Raw genomic sequence first — 20211 nt, 5'->3', positions numbered from 1 at the left:
AAGATCTTTAATTTTATTTATGATATCATTGGCTGTTTTCTCCCTTCTGAACCTGGCAAGAAAACTCTCTCTCAAAGCATCAAAGTTTCTAAAATTTCCCAAACCATACTGGCTAAACCAATCCATTGCTGATCCCGAATTACTTCATGAGAAACACCCACAACCCAAAGGTGCAATGACAATTTGAGTAAATGCGCTGGGTCACTACATTGAAAGTGATGACACAAACGCATCCCTACCCATTTCCTACGGACATGAGGTCACCGACATCCTAGATGGGGGTGTTGGTGTGTAAGCATCATCAGAAGGACCTATTGGAAAAAATAGGGAGAACCACCCCTGGATCACGCCAAATTTTTTATAAGGCTCGCGGATGGGACAACCGCAAAACCCTTTGTACTATTGAAGGACCTCAAGATTAAAGTCCTTGACATGAGTTTCAAACACACATTTGTAGTGATGGACTTTACTCAAGGTGGCTATGACAACAACGTAGGAAGGTCCTTTATGAGACTAACACGATTGGTCCATGATTGGGACACAAATAATTTCTACCTCCGCAAACGGGATAAACACTTAAAGTGAACTTATGTACATGGAAGATACATCCCATGATGAGATGTCCCTTCGTAGAAGATTCTATGAACACAACCAGGACTAATGATCTCTTTGTTTTCCAAGCTTATCATCATCACATCCTTGATGATGAGCAAGAGTTGCTTCTATCATGGACGACAAAGTTGAACATGACTGGATGAAAATCCTAGCTACACTTGCTACACTCCCAAATCCCAAACTTGAAATGCAATTTGTGGTCCCAACCTCCTAGTACCTTCATGAACCCTACACGCCCTTCACCTCGCTTAACACCATGAGTTTAAGTGCAATTCCCCAACAAGAAACCATAACCCTTCGAGTATGGTTAGATTTCCCCTTTGGTAGAAATATGCAATGAAAGCGGGCCTTACTATCTCCAACAGCTAGCCACAATCTTTTTCCATGGAAAACATGGGTCTCCCTAGGAAAACCATCTCTTCACAGTGCTCATGCCAAAATTCAACTGCCTCTATCAACTCAGCTAACAAAACAACTACCCTTGAGCTTCCCAAGGGAAAGGTCATGATGATCCTCTGGGAAGGGAAGTCCACCGCCAATCTTATGCTAGCACTAAAAACTGCTTCCACAAAGGGCACTCTTTTACCCCCATAAACTGGTAAGTCTTCCATTGCCCTCGAACTGCCACAAGAACGAAACCCACCAAGAATATGGATTGGATTATCAACGTAGAATGGTCAACAATGGTGGTAAGCCCACATATATCCTATGGTCTACAATGATGGTAAGCCCACATATATCCCATGGTCCACACCAATCTCATATTCTTGGAGGCGTGGAAAACTCTTAGAAAAGACACATTTACACCACCTGAAAACACTTACATTCAAATATCACATGAAATGCATCTAATGAGTGTTGCGTATTTCATTCCTAAAATATCTATTGGAAATAACCAGTTGGACTGCAAATTTCATGTCATCGATGCAGGAGCACTCCAAGGCCGGATTATATAAGGGAAACAATGACTTAATGCCACTCACTGCCAAATCAATTGGCAAGAAGAAACGACCACCATGGAAGTCAACGACACAAAATCCATAGTCCTCTTCTATTGACAAGAGGAAATCATACGCATAGCCTCACCCTCGATTTCCCCTCACATTCAAGTCCCATCCTCATCCGGTAGTCTCCCTTGTTATCACACCCCGTGCCTCACCACCAAAGCTGGTCGAAAAGGCACTGTCAACATCATCCAACACAGACAATCAAGATTTGCCATCAACAATCAACCTTAACTCTACATCCTCGACCATCCACACTGCACGCACCCTGATCTCTTACCAGTATCATGATAATCATTGGTGGGTGCCCAAGAATCTTCTTGCAGCTCAAGGATTCTACGAGGGATACATTGAACTCTGGATACCAAAATGACCAACTTGAAAACACGAGCAAAAAGCAAACCAAGCGGGGCCCAAAACCAACCCTAAGCTAAAATGTCAATGTTGGCTAGTCCCCGACCGCCTACTAAGAGCACAAGGCTATTATGAAGGCAACATTCACCTCTAGCTACCCAAGAACGCAGCATTGTGCTCCTCCACCACACAACTCTCCAAGGAGCTGCAACACAAGACCCAATATCCAAAAGTTAGGCAACCCCAAGCACAACAAAGCCAACAACAATGGGTGCCTACCAACGTGCTCAAAGCTCAAGGCTTTCATGAAGGAAACACACACCTATGGCTCCCAAAGCCATAAGCAATAGATTGTCCTCACCGTTGACCACCTACTTTGTAACTAAAAGCCTCATGGACAAAAAGCTAAGAAGAAGCCTTGTTAACCACGGGCCCTCATCACTCAACAACGGTGGGTGGTAAAAAATCACTTAGAAGCCCAACACTTCAATCATGGCAACTCCATCATTTGGGTCCCACAAAATCACCCTCAAAATTTGGCCCAATCAACAAAAATCAAGCCCATACCTATCCAATCCACGCAACTAGTTTGGTTGTGTGGCCAACGAGGAACCAAGTCCCCCCTTCATCCACCACATCCCATGGACCTGCCTTTACACAAAGCCTAAGCACTCACAAGTTCAATTTGTACAGTTCTTTGAACGAAAAGAGCCTCGTCATGAAGCTCCACCACACCCCTCAACTTCATCACTAAACCAAGGGGCAGTGCCACAAATGTCAGAGCTTATATAGCCACTGAACCTCAAGCTCACCAATCCAGTCAAATGGGCTCATTTAGTACAAAACCCTTTTTTTGGGGTGTTGACCGATAAACAACTTTCAAGCCCTCACCCAAGAGGAGGACCATAAAAAATAAAAAAACGAGAAGAAGAGGTCTCTAGTGACTAGGGATGTCTAGGTGATTAGGACCACGTACATACCTTTTGCCCTCACCCATGCACAACACCTGCAATTCTCATTGGGCTCTAACATTTATGCATGCACCACATAATGCTTCATCATCAAGATATCTATCTAAGTATATCTCTGGATGGGGGACCACGGAGGATGCAACCATGGTCAATGGTACTTGGAGCTTCTTAATCACCCTCGCTTCACCCAAATAATTGTGCTTCGTGCCTCATCAATCCTTCCCACACCTTCTTCTTATGCTACCTTAGCTTTGGACACCAAATAATCCAAAGTAGCTTCTCCTTCTTCCATACTCAAAAGCTCCTATACCCCCATGGATCCTTGTTGTTAATTGCTAATCTCATCAACACAGGAACCCAGTCCCATGAGCTACAATGACAGAAGAAGACAAACCACCAAAATAAACAGAGAGAACACCGACCACCCAAAGATCAACACCCAAGGGAGCCAAGATACCCATTAAGGTGTCTTGATGAAAATGCTATAGTTACATGTACATCACCAGCAAAATACAACATCTCATAGCGCAAGCAGTCTCCATGCGAGTTTCCTCCTTTGTTCCTCCGAAATCCCCCCCCCCCTCACCACACTTGCTTACTAACACCGTTGTTTTACTAACCCCTCATCAACACCACCACCTACCACTTGGATATTGGTCACCAACAAGTATTCTGTGTTAATCTACATTTCAAGTACTCTGACTCCTTTGAAGACTCCTTTAAAGAGGATGTCCTGTCGCAAAGGCAATAAAAAAAGAAAATAAAAAAAAGAGTACTACTGGGTATATACAAGAAAGCAATATTCATAAGAGCCCATATACGACTAGTCAAATACTTAATCACCAATACTCCAGTAACTTCTTTCCATCTTACTAACTCCCCCATCCCCTCTCATTTCCAAAGAGACCAGAGAACTAACCAAGTGTGACACTTCCCAGCGTGTCTTGATAACTTCTTACCAATCGCGAGAACGTGATCAAGTTTAGGAAGGGGAGTATGTTAACCACATGTGGTTAATACATTCTATGATAACTTCTTACCAATCGCGAGAACGTGATCAAGTTTAGGAAGGGGAGTATGTTAACCACATGTGGTTAATACATTCTATGATAACTATGTCCGTGCACTTATGTAATGGGTGCCCGTACTATATTGTAAATCCCGTCACTTGATCAGGGAAAGGCCATAAAGACACTCCCAAGTCTTGAGCTTCAAAGGATAGATAAGAGGATCTCGATTAGTTGGCTAAACCATAAATAAAAGCCTTGTAACTATGTTCCAGGTGCCTCAAGTCACTTACTCCCAGGCGGCGGCCTAGTGGGAAAAGGCTTAGAACTATAAAAGCCAATTTCTCTTGTTTGTAACACATCTCCCATTTATGCAATAGAAGTGGAATGTTCTCTCTCCCTCTCTCTTGCAACTCTAATCTAGCATGTGTGGTATGCTTAGGGTTAGGGGTTGGGAGTGATTAGTGCTAATCGCTCGTCCTCTCTTACTTCACTCTTGCTTGAGTGATTAGGGAAACACCACGATCGACATCCCGCATAGATCCCACACGACCTTCATGAGAGCGGTTGCACCACCCATAGGATTAGGAACTACCTTAGTGTGATAACAAGTGCGAGAGGATCGTAGGGCAAACGAATGGCTATCCACACGTGATGGTGGAGCTCTTGAGCATAACTAAAGCTTGGCAGATCAGAAACTTTCCACAACATGTTAGGGTGAGCTTAACAATGTCATCCATATCCACACTAGTTAAGCTCAATATCTTAATACTCCCCCTCAAGCTCAATTACATACCCTACACACCAAGTAAGCTTCTGAACTTGTAGGGCTTTTCTACACCCAATGCCTCTGTGAAAATGTGAGCTGCTTGATTCTCTCTGCTATCATATACCTAATGCCTTTGTGAAAATGTTAGTTGCTTGATCCTCTATGTTTTCATATACCAAATCTACTAAAACCTTCTCCCTCACAAGTGATAATGTACCTTAATCTGCTCCATCCTAGCATGATACACTGGGTTACTAGAGCCAACTATATTTTGCTCATATTATCATAATAAATGACTACATCCCTATCCCTATCCCTAGGCTCTCCCTCTTTGTAAGTAGCTTCTATATAACCAAGCTATTTCACATGTTGCCATAGCAATTCTCCTATATGTAGCCTCTATACTCAACAAAGAAATTATTTGTTATTTCTGGCTGCTCCATTTCATAGCAACACTCCTAAAAGAAAACATAAAACTGCTAGTAGTAGATCTCATGTTTGAGACATTATGAGCCCAATCTATAGGTACTCTGACCTCATATAAAAGTCCATAGTATACTATGGATTCTATGTACCTGAGTATCCTCCTAACCGTATCCAAGTGTGGCTTCTTCAAGGCCTACATAAACCGACTCACCAATCCAACATAACTCAAATAATATGGCCTAGTGATAGTCATGTAAATCAAACTCTCTATAATGTGCATGTACATAGTAGGGTCTTCTTGTATCCAGAAGAAGCCGAATTTCTATTTTGCTTTGAGGTACTGAGATTAGCTTATAGCCTATCAATCCATACTTGGACAACATGTCCAACCAAGCATGGTGTATGGTAAAGTGGAACCCTCAAATGACTCAAAAATTTGACTATAATAAGTGCTAATCACCTTACTAACATAGGTATTTTTTTGTTAATATAGGAGAGAATTAAAGCTTGTTTATGCTCAACAAACTAATGTACACATACTTTATAGCATATATGATGAACCCATGGGTTGAATGCTTGCAAGTATGATGGAAATTTTGAAGGTTTTTACCCTCTATTGCTAGATTTTTCCATCGCATGCTTGATTGCTTTTGAAGCTTTGATTTGATCAAACTTGTCCCCCTTTGATGTCTTGGCTTATTGAGTTAAAGTTGGTAATCCAAGTAGTTCCTTCTTGTAGATGGGTCAAGAACTCTTGATTCTCGATGATTTTGAAGCTTGGGAAAAGAGGGAGGCAATAGCTTACTAGCTAATTAGAGAAACTAATTATTTTGCTAACTAGGTTATCCTAGGTAGAAATGATCAACATCTTGACACGTTATGAATGCAAGAAAGAGATTAATACTAATGCCAAATTCAATGACAAAAATAGAGCATATTGACAAGGCAAGAGGTTTAGCAAAAAGCTCATGTGATAATCCATTAAATAGATTGCCTTTTTATAGGCTTGATTATATCTCCATTAGCCATTAATCATGCCCATGAGATTGATTAAGCTACCCCTAATCTTTCCTACATCTGATGAGCACTATCTCCCTTGAAGTGAGCACCCATAAGCTTGATTAAGCTACCCCTAATATTTCCTAGATTAGAGAACTATCTCCCTTTTGAAGTGAGCACCCATGTCTAGTGAGACATTAATCATGACCCATAAGCTTGATTAAGGTTCCCCTAATCTTTTCTAGATTTCAATACCATCTCACTTGATGTGAGCACCCACTTGGCCTCTTTCCCACCTTCTTCTAGAGGCACCTACTTTTGGCCTCCACGTGGGTTGGCCATTCCATACATTCCTTCATATTTGGGCTCCCTTTGAGCCTTTGAACCATGGTCCCACTTATGGAACTCATATAAATGTTTGAGGGTCATGTACCACTCCCCCTTGTTCCTAACATTTACCAAACATCACTTGATATTTCAACAATTTGTAGGTGAGAGAGACTTTGAGAGTGGTAGAAACAAGTACAATAGGGATGCATATACCACAACTTCACATCTCCATGTACCCATGATACCACCAGGGGTAAGGATAGAAAGTGTAGTTCTACCCCCTGTTATAAAAACTATGGTAGGAAGCTAGAGAGATAGCTCTAATGATACCACCAGGGGTAAGGATAGAAAGTGTAGTTCTACCCCCTGTTATAAAAACTATTGTAGGAAGCTAGAGAGATAGCTCTAATGATACCACCATATGTACTAATAGGAATGCTAGAAGTTGGATACTTAGCACGACCTTTATAGACTTCATTGCAACCCTAGTTGTTTTAGAAGATATTTGAGATTGGTATAGGAAATAGGAAGTGGGTGATGAGAGAAGTTAGAAGAGGTATAGGAGATATAAGAGAGATAAGAATTTGGAAGAGGTATAAGAGATCCTAGAGGTATAAGAGATATAAGAGATATAAGAGAAATATAAGAGATATAAGAGATATAAGAGAAATATAAGAGACATAAGAATTTAGAAGAGGTATAAGAGATCCTAAAAGAAACCACATCAAGCCAACTCAAGTGGCTAAAACTAATGCATAAATTTCAAAATGGCAAGGAGCTAAGATAACATTTAGAGATCTTTGTATAGATTTGTGATACAATTGGTGAACTAAATGATTTAACTTGTGTTAGGGCATTTAGTCTTACACTCAATAGAAGAGAACATGACTGGTTTAGAAACCTAAGGAAGAGAACATGACTGGTTTAGAAACCTAAGGAAAGAGTGGATTTAGAAGGCTTAAAAGTTGGATTCAATATGGTTGGATTTGCTTGAGTAGAGAAAACTGGAGTGCAGCTATACAACTAAACAACATTAGCGAGAACAAAGGAGAAAGTGTGTATTGAATTCATAGCTAGCACAAGAAGCATTTTGAGATGTGAAGATAGGGAAATATTGAGTGAAATCCAATTGAGGTCACAATTTCTTATGGGATTACGTAATCCTAGGCTACATGATCATGTGATTGCCAAAGGACAATAAAAAATTGAATGCTTGTTGACCATTAGACTAGATGATAACTCTATCCCCTCAATTGTCTCATAAAACTATCCAAGATGCTAATCCAACTCCTAAAGAATCACCTATTGCATAGATGAGAGCTTAGTGTACCATTATTGGAAAAATTTGAACCAAAACTCAAAATTAGAGAAGAAGTGCTCAAGATACTATAGAATATGCTCATTTGCATTCTCACTGGGATCTAACATTGTGTGTAATGTGCCACCGAAATCACACGAGCACTTAATGTCCACATTTAAGGTAGAGACCAATATTATGCACAATGTATACAATGGGGTAACCATCATACAAATCAATGTCATTATCCTAGGGTAATGAGAATGCCTTGCCTTATTAAGAGCACTACTTCCTCTGCTTGCACCACCAAGACTAACCCCAAGTGTAAACTAAGCTCAAATACCATCACAGCTGGTGTAGTAAAAATCAAAGATGAGTGTATAGGCGACCACAAGTTCCCTTACCTCCACCTGTCTCCTACCACCATAACCTATAACATTGAGAGCCACTTTGATGAACCAATTGTTGTTGATTAAGGAATCAATGATCGATGAAATGGAATAAAGCCAAATTGGAACCTGATCATAAGTATATATATGATGAACCCCAAGAATCTTTACAAAGTTATTCTAGGAATCACAAGGGAATCTAATTCCAAGAAAGGGTATAGCCCTGTTGAGTTAGGGATATCGATTCAATGGCACACAGATCTCCTTTGAAAATTCTACAATCACACGTGTTTTCCTTTTATTTTCCACTATTTTTTCCTTTGGTGCTTCTAATGTGAAAATTAATCAAGCCACTAGCAACTTAGTAATCATTTTAGTTTCTTCCTTGTTGTGCTCTAGGGCCTCGTCACACTAGCTACATAGTTTATGTGTCATTGTCCTTCCCTCTTTCCTTAGGGCATGGTAAATGACTTTAGTAAGCATTTATGGATTCTTGATTTTAGCTTTATGAGTCTTACATGTAGGATCTCACCCTAGAAGTAGTCAAACACCATATTAACATTGCATTTGTTATACAATCCATTGGCTTTGAAATTCAAGGCTGATTGATTAAGGATTAACATGTATTATTATTGATTAGAAAAGGATAATTAATATCAAGATTAATGATAAGGTTGATTCAATGTATTCAAGACCCAAAATTAGTAGTCAGTTAATTGAGATCATGGTTAAGGCTTAACAAGTGATTAGGACACAATAGGGTTTTATATGAAATTAAGTGCATGAGAGATTAATAAGTGATTAGGACATAATTAGGGTTTTACATAAAATTATGTGCATGAGAGGTAATAGAAAGCCTTAATGATAAAGATTATGTGGTGGTTTGCATGTTGATGCGAAAAACAAAAGGAAAATTAAAATTTTAACAGAGTTTGGTTACATTTGAGAAGCGTATGCTACAGAATGAGACACGATATCACATGTACAATCAGCAACAACTTACTATGTACAACTTGAAATTGTATGTTGTAGTTGAAGAAGATGAAAATCAATTGACTAATCTTTATTTTGAAGTTAAAGTAGTTGAAGTAGTTAAAGAAGATGAAAATCAGTTCACTAGTTTTTAATTTCTTTGTGTATCATAATCGTTGTAGGAGGTCGAACCAATTAAATTATCTTTATTTTATTTGTGCACCTCATTGATGTTATATGCCAATGGACCATTCAATTGTATGTTAAATAACTAGAGTTGTATGCATCTCTTTTGATTTATACCCATGGAGTTACATGACAGACAAGTTGAAATGTTTGTCAGACACTTTGTGGCTTCAACTTGTACAAGTAGTAAGATATATTAAACCAGTTGATATGGTTTGCATGTGCAGTTATAATGCACATTGTACAAAATGATTTTGTATGCGTATAAGTGCACACTTAGAAAAATTTGGATCCTTGAAAATTTTGAGGATGATTAAAGATTCATCACGTTGAAATTTGCTTAGTTGGGGTCCACTCAAAGTCCTTAAATTTTTTTTCCTATTGTATCATGACTTTTTGACCCCCCCCCCTTTAAGCAAGTTGCTAAGCAAGTTGCTGAGTTGATAATTATACTTGCTGAGTCATTTTGCTTTGATGTTAAGAGACCATCCCATACAGGTTCTTATGTTACCACACATTTTTAGGTAATGGGTTCTTGTGTGTGTGTGTGTGTGCACGTGAGTACTTGCGTGTAATGGGCTCTATACCTTCTGGGAGTGGGTGTTTTTTACTTGTTTTACCCTAGGGTTGAGAAGTGGAGCTCTCATAGGGTTTGATTTTAAAAAATGATTATTTTTGATATTCGTGAGGTGGAGGATAAGCAAATGCAACTTGCCAAGGTTCACACTGGTGAAAACCCTCCAGATCTTCTTACAAAGGGACTTTGTTTAGAGCAGTTCGACATTGTCGGACTTTGATTAGACAATCATTCTACCATTTTTGTAGATATATGTAGATATATATATAGGCACCCCATTACTTAAAGGCACATCGGCCTTTAAGTGGGAGGTTGTTGGGGTGGTAAAGCCCATTGTGCTAGCCCTAAGTAAGCAGGTGACCGGACACCATTCACATCACATTACATCTCATCCATTCATTCATTCACATCTATCCTGATTCACATTGCATCTCGTCACATCTATTCACATCACATATCATCACATCTATTCACATCGCATCTCATTTCTATGTAAGTTTTCAGTTTGGTTTTCTTTTGAATACAAGGAGTATTTCTTAAATCAGTATCCCCAAAACTTCTTGATCGGAATTCTGAATTTCATACCAGAATTCCTCGAAATTCGAAGGGTCTCAAACTTAGTTTCAGATCTGGCGGGAGTTTTGAGTGAGGTTTTCCTAGTTGGCTTCCAATGGATTTATTCCTCTTTACTTGCGTATCAAAATACATTCGTTACCTCAGGCTTGAAGACTTAGTTTCTATCTCTTACAATAAGGTTTAGCTTTGATGTGTTACTTTTTTTAGCTAGTGGTTAACCTTCTGGGCAAAATACAAGCCTGAGCTTTAGGCAACCAAATCCATCAATTACCTTCAAAGTGATTGCTTCTTAGGGTGTTGCTATCATAGTACCCTTGTGCTACTAACATATTTGTAGGCACCCAAATTTGGTTTGACTTCCTTGATTGTTGGGTTTGTTGGAGTTGGGTTTCTACATGGTTATCATGGGAGGGGTCTCGTTAGGAGGAGTGGCAATCGATGTTGAGAACTCTATTTTGTTTGGAAAGGTTACTTTTGACATTAGATTCAAGGATAGAGATCATCGATGTCAAGGCTAGTCTGGCTAGTGAAGAATTGGTTGATGTAGGGGGTTTCATGCTGTTTGGTAAGGCTTCTATAGTTGAGGTTCTTGAAATGGACATTTGAGGAATTTGAGAGGTAGGGACTATTTCTTTTGCTAGAGAAGTTGATGGTGTAGATGGGTCTCGAGTGGAATGGTAGAGTCGATGGTGAGGCTACCTCTTTAGGAATGTAGAATGTGGAAACATGCCCCATGGTGGGTTCCTCTATCTCTTTAGGAATGTAGAATGTGTAAACCTGCTCCATGGTGGGTTCTCTATCTCTTTAGGAATATAGACTGTGGAATGCCACATGGGTTCCTCTTTCAACACCTATACAAAGAAATGTTGGAAATGACAAATGTGATGCTTGGAAGGCACAAGATTACCATAATGGCGGCTATGCACAAAAAACTAAAAAAAGTAATGGCTGAAAGTAAAAAACAAGCAAAGGCATGAATATGAACTTCGATAAGAGCACTTGAAGAGCATAAAGCGGGAGACTTGACATGGTGGAGATAGCTGAAAAAGCTCACAAGAAGCACAAGCAACTAAAGCAAGTAAAGGTACGAAAGGCTAAGGAAGAGTTGAATCTAAAGGAAGAAGACATCAAGCATCTAAAGCAAGAAGGGGTATTAAAGGCTAAGGAAGAGTTTAAAGGAAGAAGACATGAAGCAAACAAGCACAAGGAAGCATTGTTAGATGTGTGCAACAATGCTCTCAAAGGCCAAGAGGAGACTCAAAAGGAATTGGACACCCTCATAGAACTACACAAAGTGGCAATGGATGGCCAATTGCAAACTAGGGAAACCATAAACAAGACAAGGAGAGAACATGAAAATTTGCAACCAAAGGGATAAATGTCTCAGAAAGCATCATAGGAAAGAGACAAAGACCACTTATAAGGCTTTAGTGGAGGTGAATAAGATTGGGCTCAGATGTGAGCAGTAGAAAAGGCTTTAACCTAAGGTGAAATGATTTGTGAGCATTCCATGTTAGAGACGCATGCTAGAGATGTCCAGAGTTAAAAAAAGCTTTCGGCCTCAACCCCTCGACCGAACAGAGGACATCTCATAAGAAGTGAAAAAAAACAAGGGGGGATGGGATTTGTATCCCGAACCTATGGCCAAGAACTCTAATCACTTGGCTTATTATTGATGGGAATGGGTGTGAGTTTGAATTAACATTGAACAAAAATTTAGTATGGTCAAGCATGAACATGCTAATTCTGCATTTACGACAGCTAGGATATGATGGGATCTTGATGGTGATACATGTGGCGTGGGCGACTTGGTAGTAAACGTGGACGAAGAAAATACTCACGAAGAAAACACTGTGGCCTTTGTTTATGGCTTTTTTGGCAATAATGAACATATGTCTTCATCAGGGCCACGCAAGAAAGACATTTCGCTGGTTTTCTGTAGCAAATGTTGCAGATGCGAAGACGGTGATGTCTCCAATTCGTGGCTTTCAGGTAGGCCACACGTGCCTGCTTATACAGTTAGCTTTCACTGTGTTAGTACGCACGTGCCTGTTCATATGCTGAGCTGTACTGTGTTGATTTGGAGAGAGCACGGAGGCAGGAAGCATGATTTGGGCACGTGCCTGTTCATATGCTGAGCTGTACTGTGTTGATTTGGAGAGAGCACGGAGGCAGGAAGCATGATTTGGAATGTCCAAACTGCCCTTGACTTGCAGAGGATATACATAGATTTGGTATGTTTATGAATTCTTTGCATGGCATTGTTGATTTGATGCTTGTTTAATGGGGTGAAGGGAAAGCTGTCTCTATGAATGTAACATATCCATGATCAAAGCAGGGGTTGACCTCTATATGGCATCCATGGATGTTGAAGAATAGGCACCCAGGGTTGAAGAAGGGCAAGGGCATCTTTAAAACATAATCCCTGGTAAGAGAGATGTCCATGAATTGAGCAATGGTATGCTATCCATGAGACAAGGCCTACAGATACATTGTCTCTAGTAAGGCATGCATGCTCAAAGCAAGTGCAGGGCATTTGCATAAAAAGAGTCTTGGAAAGAGAAAGTATGATGGTGGATGCATGGTTCATGCATTAATCGGTAGGGTCTATGTGACACATGTTCCTTGAGCTATTACAAAACAAACTCTCACTGGCGTGCTCTAAGCAGACATCCTGCAGATGCACCTACTGCGTTTGCAGCTGTGGCCCTGTACCTCTCAGTCAGCGTCAGAATTCCATCTCATCCAAGGTGGAACCTCTTTATCCTTCTGGCTGGCAAGAGGATGCCCCTATGGCCCCCACACTTCCTAAGGATCTCCCTCCCTATCCTGCTGGCTCTACTTTTTTGCCAGAAGATGCTGTGAAGCCCCTCAATGGCCTCACTGCCTTGAAGCTCGGACCCCCACTTAAAGGAAACTTGAAGCGGTCTCAGCATAGAACATACATCCCACCCTGCTTCGAGAATGACAAAACCATGGAAACAAGTAAAGATGATATTGCAGAACTTGATGCCGGCTCTCTTGAGAAAAGGTCGATCAAATGGCTGGATGACCATGGGAAGGAGCTTATCGAAGTTAAAGAATTTGAACCAAGGTACATCCTTACCATCTTGTTCCTTTACTTGTGATATATATGGAATGTTAAGAGATATGGACTAGATTATATTGAAGCTGATTGGTTGATTTTAGTGAAGAAGTTTGTGTAAGGAATCTTGTCAAATTGATTCACTATTTTTGCACAAGACATGGCTAGAAGAAAATCTTAGGGGTGATTAAAACACATCTGCCGGGACACCTGTTGTTTTTGATTCGGGGAAAGAACGAATGCACATAAGACAAGATTGAGACCTAATCTATTGTATATTGCGAAACATGAGTATATACAATGGACAAGATAGAGACCAAATCTATTGTATATTGCAAAACATGAGTATATATAATGAATGCACAGAAGACAAGATAGAGATCTAATCTATTGCATATTGCAAAACATGAGTATACACAACGAATATCCTAGATCTTAATCCTGATCATGCATGTCATCCTATGATACATAGCAAAGATCCCTACTTGCTAATGCACAAGAGAATCTCCATTCGATCCACCAATGATGCCCTTTCTATCTTGTAGTCTGTGGCATATATGGCTCCTCCTTGATGTTTGCTTGATGATGATTGCTGAAGCCTAATGCCTCCTTTTATAGCCTCGAAGTGGGAGAGTTGTATGCAGGTCGGTTCCCCATTTTCAGCCCACAAAACTATGTCCAAAAACTAATATTTTGTGTCCAAACCATGGCCCAAAGGTGTCCCATCGATGGGCTCATGTTCTAGGCACTTTTGGGCACCTGTAGGGCTGCAAAATCAGGTCCAAATCTGCCCATATACTTGCAAGTGAGGATAAACCTGTCCATGAGCATCATGATTAATTGATGTACATGACATGTACCCTGGGAAGTCTTGATGTAGGAGTGTTGTGACATTCAATTAGGTTCCTATTTTTGAACTCCGCAACATCCGGTAGACAAACCTTATCATTTCAGAATAGCAATCCATTCCGAATAGGAAACTGAAAAAGAGAGAGAGAGAGAGAGAGAGAGAGAGAGAGAGAGAGAGGACACAATATTGGGTCCCAAATACCCTCTCTAGGGCCCCCACCACGAATGGTGTATTTGCTTTATTAGAATGATGTAAATCTGAAAAGAAAATACAGGAAACTTGACCTTTCTTGGCTGAGATAACTCTGCCCTTGACTTGCAGTCCTTCACCCCTTTGCGTTAGCAACTTCTTGGCTGTCCTGGCCCTTGTTTGCCTTGGCTCTTGGTGAATTATGAGATAACACAATGATTTGTGGGCTCACGTATTTATACTCCTCGGAATGACCAGTCGGCAAGTCTATAATCCAGTCGGCTATCTCAATAACTGCCCACAACTGAATAAATAGCAATAAATGATAGAAAAATCCTATTAACTGCTGCGCATGCTCTCATGGCTGGCTGGGCATTAGGCGCATGTTTCCCTAGGGGGCTGAGCACTGAATACCTTCTGTTTTGAGGGCTGGGCAGCCTGTGTGGGCTGCCCCACACTTGCCCTTCAGCCATCATAATGCTGGATATCCTGTCGGCTGCCCCTGGCATGCCCCTAGGGCTGTCCTACAGCCCGTCCATGGCCTATTCATGGCTGGTGGGTACAGCCAGGGCCTTCTTGGCCCTTATGGGGGTGGTTTTACACTGTCCCCATGCCCACACAAGTACTTGGGGTAGCTGAGATTCCCCCGGTCGGGGTTGAGCACAATCTTGGCAAACACTTAAGCTATTAACATAATTAAACAATTTTAAATGGCGCAACACAATAGAGTACAGCAGAATTTGGGGCGGTAGAATGGTTAGGAGACTCCATATTCATTTAGAAGAGAGAGATAGAGTGAAAAGGTGAGCAACTGGAGGCTTAACTGTGAAAGGAAGAATCTTCAAGCTTTCCATTGGAGCTGGGAGCAAGAGGGAATGAAAATCAGCACTCTCACCAAGCAAAAAGTTAGAGAGAATAACAAAAATAGGCTCTCTTGAAGGGGGGCGCCTATTTCTAGAGAGAGAGTGTAGAGAGAGGTAATTTTCAAAATGAGTAATAGCATGGTGGCAGGTCCTCATACTGCCACCCAGTCCATAACCATCCCTTTTCCACACAAATTTAGTGGGAAGGGTGCCTGGACACTCGCCTAGCCGACCGGAAGGGAATTCTAGTCTATTCTTACTTATAGTTTGTCCGCCCGAGCTTTAATGAAGTGTGGACGCCCAATCTCACTTATAACTTGGGCGGACACACTTATTAAAGTGTGGACCTGCAAAACAAAGAATACATTGCTTTAACTCATAAAAGAGTAAAGTGGTGTACTTACCACCTGTCTACAGCCCACAAACGAGGTCAGAATACAGTTTCACTCGCACGGTTCACAAGAGGGCGTCCCCTACATGTGAACTACACAAACAAATCTTGCATGCAATCAAATAGTTCATGCAAAGACAGGATTTTTAACTTGCAAACATGTTATGCAAGGATGCATTGAACAGTCTCCCTATTCATTTAGCTTGTAGTCCGTGGTACCACACTCTGGATTTGGGCGCAGATACACAATCCCAACCCATATATCCAGCCTACTGGCTCTCGGTGTAGACATAAGTCCCCAACCATAAGATGCCAGTCCATCCTACAGAACTCGTCCATAGGCCTGAAGCGCAGAGAATGCCCAAATAGTGACATCCTCCCCTGCTTCTAAACAGTTGACCGCAACTGAAATGCTTCCAAATATGCTTGGAGGAGCTGCGGATACTCCTGAAAGTATGTTTCATCCATCCATTTTGCATCCATAGGAGAATAGTTCTTGAATTTCACAAGGTAGCGCCTCTGGAGTTTGCCACCTGCAAACTTTCGCTCCTTATGAAACACAATTTGCTCTGGCTGCAATACCTCTTCCAGCTCTTCCACCTCTGGTGGATCTTCCATAACCGGTTCCAAAGGTTCCGGTCCCACATATTTGCGCAAGAGGCTCACATGGAATGCATTATGAATCTTCCAATGATCCGGTAAAGCAAGTCGAAAAGCCACATCATTGATCTTCTTGATCACCTTGAAGGGTCCATAATACCTGGTAGAGAGTTTTGGGCATGCTCTCTCCTTGCCAGACCTCTTCCTGAGTCTAGCTTTCTCAAATTTTAGCAATACCAAGTCATTCTCTTTAATGTCCAATTGCCTTCTATGCTTGTCGGCAGCTTTCTTATGCTTTGCTTGAGAGCGTGCAATGGCTGTCCGAACTTGTGAAAAGGCAATATCAAGGTCCCTGACAAAGTCATCAGCAGCAAATATCTCATCTTTTGTGCGTAAGATAGGTGGCAATACCACTTTGCCATAAATGATCTCAAATGGGGCCTTGCCTGTAGAAGCATGTACCGTATTATTGTATGCAAATTCTACAAGCGGTAGATACTTTTCCCAAGAAGATTTCTGATCTGTCACATAGCATTTAAGCAAATCCAACACAGCTGAATTTGCAGCTTCACTTTGTCCATCCGTTTGAGGATGATAAGCTGAAGAAAAATTCAGCTTTGTGCCCATGTTATCAAAAAGAGCTCTCCAAAAGAGGCTTGTTGTTCGGGGATCCCTGTCTCCCACAATTGATTTGGGCATACCATGGTGTTTAAATACCTGTGACACAAAAATTTTGACCATATGTTCTGGTTTTATGGTCTTTTTGACAGGTAGAAAATGTGCTTGTTTACTAAACCTGTCCACAATTGTCCATATTGCATCATTGCCATTTGGGGTGCGGGGTAAATCCATAATAAAATCCATTGCAATGCTTTCCCATGGCTGGTCCGGAATAGGCAAAGGCTGAAGCAAACCAGGAGTCTTTTGCCTATCAAATTTTACCTTTTGGCAGGTGACACATGCACGTACATAGGCTTCTATATCTTTCCTCATACCTGGCCAAAAGAAGTATCTCTCAATCATTTGAGTAGTAGGGAGTATCCCTCTATGCCCTGCATAAGGTGGTGCATGACATTCATCCAAAACTTTTTGTCTCATGTTTGAAACCACACATAAGCAGTTATCCTTCATGATATAACCATCTTTGACCACATAAGAAGCATGTGTATGACCAGTCATTAAATCAGCCCATAAATCTGAAAAATCAGCATCCAAATGGTACATTTCTCGCATAGTAGACAAGTCTTGATGAGAAGCAACCGAAATTGCAGCCACATATGGTTTTCTGGACAATGCATCTGCTACCACATTTTTCTTGCCAGGAGTATGCAAAATCTGAAAATGAAACATTGAGAGAAAATTGGCCATTCTCATTTGTTTCTCAGAGAGTTTAGTTTGCGTAAGAAAGTACCGCAAACTTTGGTGATCAGTTTTGACAACAAATTCAGCTCCCAATAAGTAATGTTTCCATACTGTGAGAGCATGAATGACGGCCAATAATTCCTTCTGATAAACATCAAGAGTAAGTTCAGCATTTTGCAATCTCCTGCTTTCAAATGCAATGGCATGTCCTTCTTGATTTAAGACGGCTCCAATGCAATTGCCACAAGCATCACATTCTACCACAAATGGCTTTTGCAAGTCTGGAATGATTAAGACTGGCCCTGTGATAATGGCATTTTTGAGCTTATTGAAAGCATTAATCTCAACCTCTGTCCATTTAAACATAGGACGTTTCTTGGTGAGTTCATGCAATGGCGAAGCAATCATTGCAAAGTGAAAGATAAATCTCCTGTAATATGAACATAGACCAAGAAAGCTTCGGACTTCATGAATAGATTTAAGTTCTGGCCAATCTTTGATGGTTTGGATCTTTGCAGGATCCATTCGTACACCATCCTTTGATACTATGTGTCCCAAGTAGTGAATCTCTGAAAGGAAAAATTCACTCTTTTTGGCGTTGATCATAAGCTTATGCTGCCTTAGTTCTTCAAAGACCAGTCTTAAGTGCTTTTTGTGATCCTCCTCATTCTTGGAGAATACAAGAATGTCATCAAAGAACACACCTGTAAAAGTTCTATGATTTCTGAAAATTCGGTCCATCATGCGATTGAAAGTAGCCGGGGCATTTGTAAGACCGAATGGCATAACCAAATACTCATAGAGACCAAAAGAAGTGCGAAATGCTGTCTTATGTACATCCTGTGGCATCACTCGCACTTGATGATAGCCGCTTTTAAGATCAATGCGACTAAAACAAGATGATCCATCCAGCTTGTCCAAGATATCATCAATCCTCGGTATGGGAAACCGATTCTTGATGGTAATCTTATTTAATGCCCTGTAATCCACACACATACGGAATGAACCGTCTTTCTTTTGTACAAGAAGAACGGGTGAACAAAATGGCGAAGAACTAGGCCGCACCAAGCCTTTCTCAAGTAGTTCACCCACTTGTTTCATAATCTCTTCTTGTTGGCAAGCACTAACACGATATGCTGGCCTATTTGGAGGTGAATTCCCTGGAACTAATTCAATGCGGTGATCTTCTGGCCGTGAAGGAGGCATTACATTAGGTAAAGAGTCAGCAAAACAATCCCCGAATTCGCTTAAAAATTTCAGCCTCTCTTTAGTAAGAGTGTCCACATGTACATTACTGTGTTCCACATTATCACGTACAAAAACCAAGTACGAAGAAACACTCTTTTTCATTGCTTTATTGATTTGTATATGAGATACAACGGGGATAGTATCACCCGACACACCTGCATCTAAATGATGCTCTCTACCTTTATACATAAAAGTGATTTTGTTGGTCTTGTAATTCTTGGTAGGCTCAAGGCGTGCATGCCAAGGTTTTCCCAGTAATACATCACATCCACTAAGAGGGGCAACGAGAAAGTTCTCGTGGTCGAGGTATCCTTGGATATGCATTCGCAGCTTTCCAATAAGGGGTGTAACCTTCACATCTTTTTCCAGAAAAGCTGAACATGCATGAATTTCGGGTCCCATGTCACCTACTTCAATCCCCAAGGCAGCAGCCATATCAGTGGAGATGAAGTTGTCAGTGGAGCAGTCATCAAACATGAATAAAGCTGGCTGGTCTTTTAGTTGTCCCCATGCTTTGCATACCATTCTATGCATGTTTGCATGTCCCGTGTTGCCCTGTACATCATATACCATGTTGACATGCACTTTAGGCTCTTCTGGCTTCTTATTCTTGTTAGGGCATTGTGGAGAGATGTGATCTTTACTACCACATCTAAAGCATTTGCCTTCACGAATGTATTGTACCCTTTGTTGAGGAGTCAAGCCATAAACACCCTTTTTCTGCCACGGTTTCTTTTCTTTTGCATTTTCAGCTCTTTGAGGGGGCTTTACATCCTTCAAATCTGAATTTTCAGCTTTGTGCATGGCTTTGAAATCTCTTCTAAAGGGCTGTCCACCCTTTTGCACATTAAAACCAGCTTTCTCCTTACCCTTGCCCAAGCTTTGGTCAATTCTAGATTGCACCCATTTGACATTAAGCTCTTCGGAAGCCAAGACCGAGTTTATGAGTTGACGAAGAGTTTGGTTTGGATAGATTTGTAGTCCTCTTTGGAAGATGGGTTGCAATCCTGACTCAAATTTCCTCTTCTTTTCTTCTTCAGTAACGGTCATGAAGGGTAACACTTCCATTAATACCTCCCAAAATTTGGAGACGTAAGAGGTAATGGACTGCCCTTCTTTTTGCTCCAACCTGTCCCACTTCCTGCATATAT

The 20211-nt window shown here is 40.9% G+C and overlaps 1 protein-coding gene across 5 annotated transcripts in view; it reads left to right on the top strand.

Annotated features, from left to right (window-relative positions):
- Positions 1-12133: 12133 nt before the first annotated feature.
- The window catches only part of LOC147627291 (uncharacterized), a 33483-nt gene continuing 25405 nt past the window's right edge, over positions 12134-20211 (top strand). Inside the window, exons 1-3 of one of the 5 annotated variants that reach the window (XM_086815924.1) lie at positions 12150-12464; positions 12570-12706; positions 13142-13566. In XM_086815924.1, the coding sequence (XP_086672050.1) occupies positions 12653-12706; positions 13142-13566 (479 nt within the window). In that variant the 5' untranslated portion in view covers positions 12150-12464; positions 12570-12652. Of the gene's footprint in view, positions 12465-12558; positions 12707-12810; positions 13567-20211 lie in introns of all 5 variants that reach the window. The other 4 variants (XM_086815923.1, XM_086815925.1, XM_086815922.1 and 1 more) reach the window with 4 other exon arrangements.

Source organism: Cibotium barometz, chromosome 21 (genome assembly GCF_041138505.1).
Source record: "Cibotium barometz isolate CiBa-2024 chromosome 21, ASM4113850v1, whole genome shotgun sequence".
NCBI lineage: Eukaryota > Viridiplantae > Streptophyta > Polypodiopsida > Cyatheales > Cibotiaceae > Cibotium > Cibotium barometz.
This window is presented reverse-complemented; position numbering and strand designations above follow the sequence as displayed.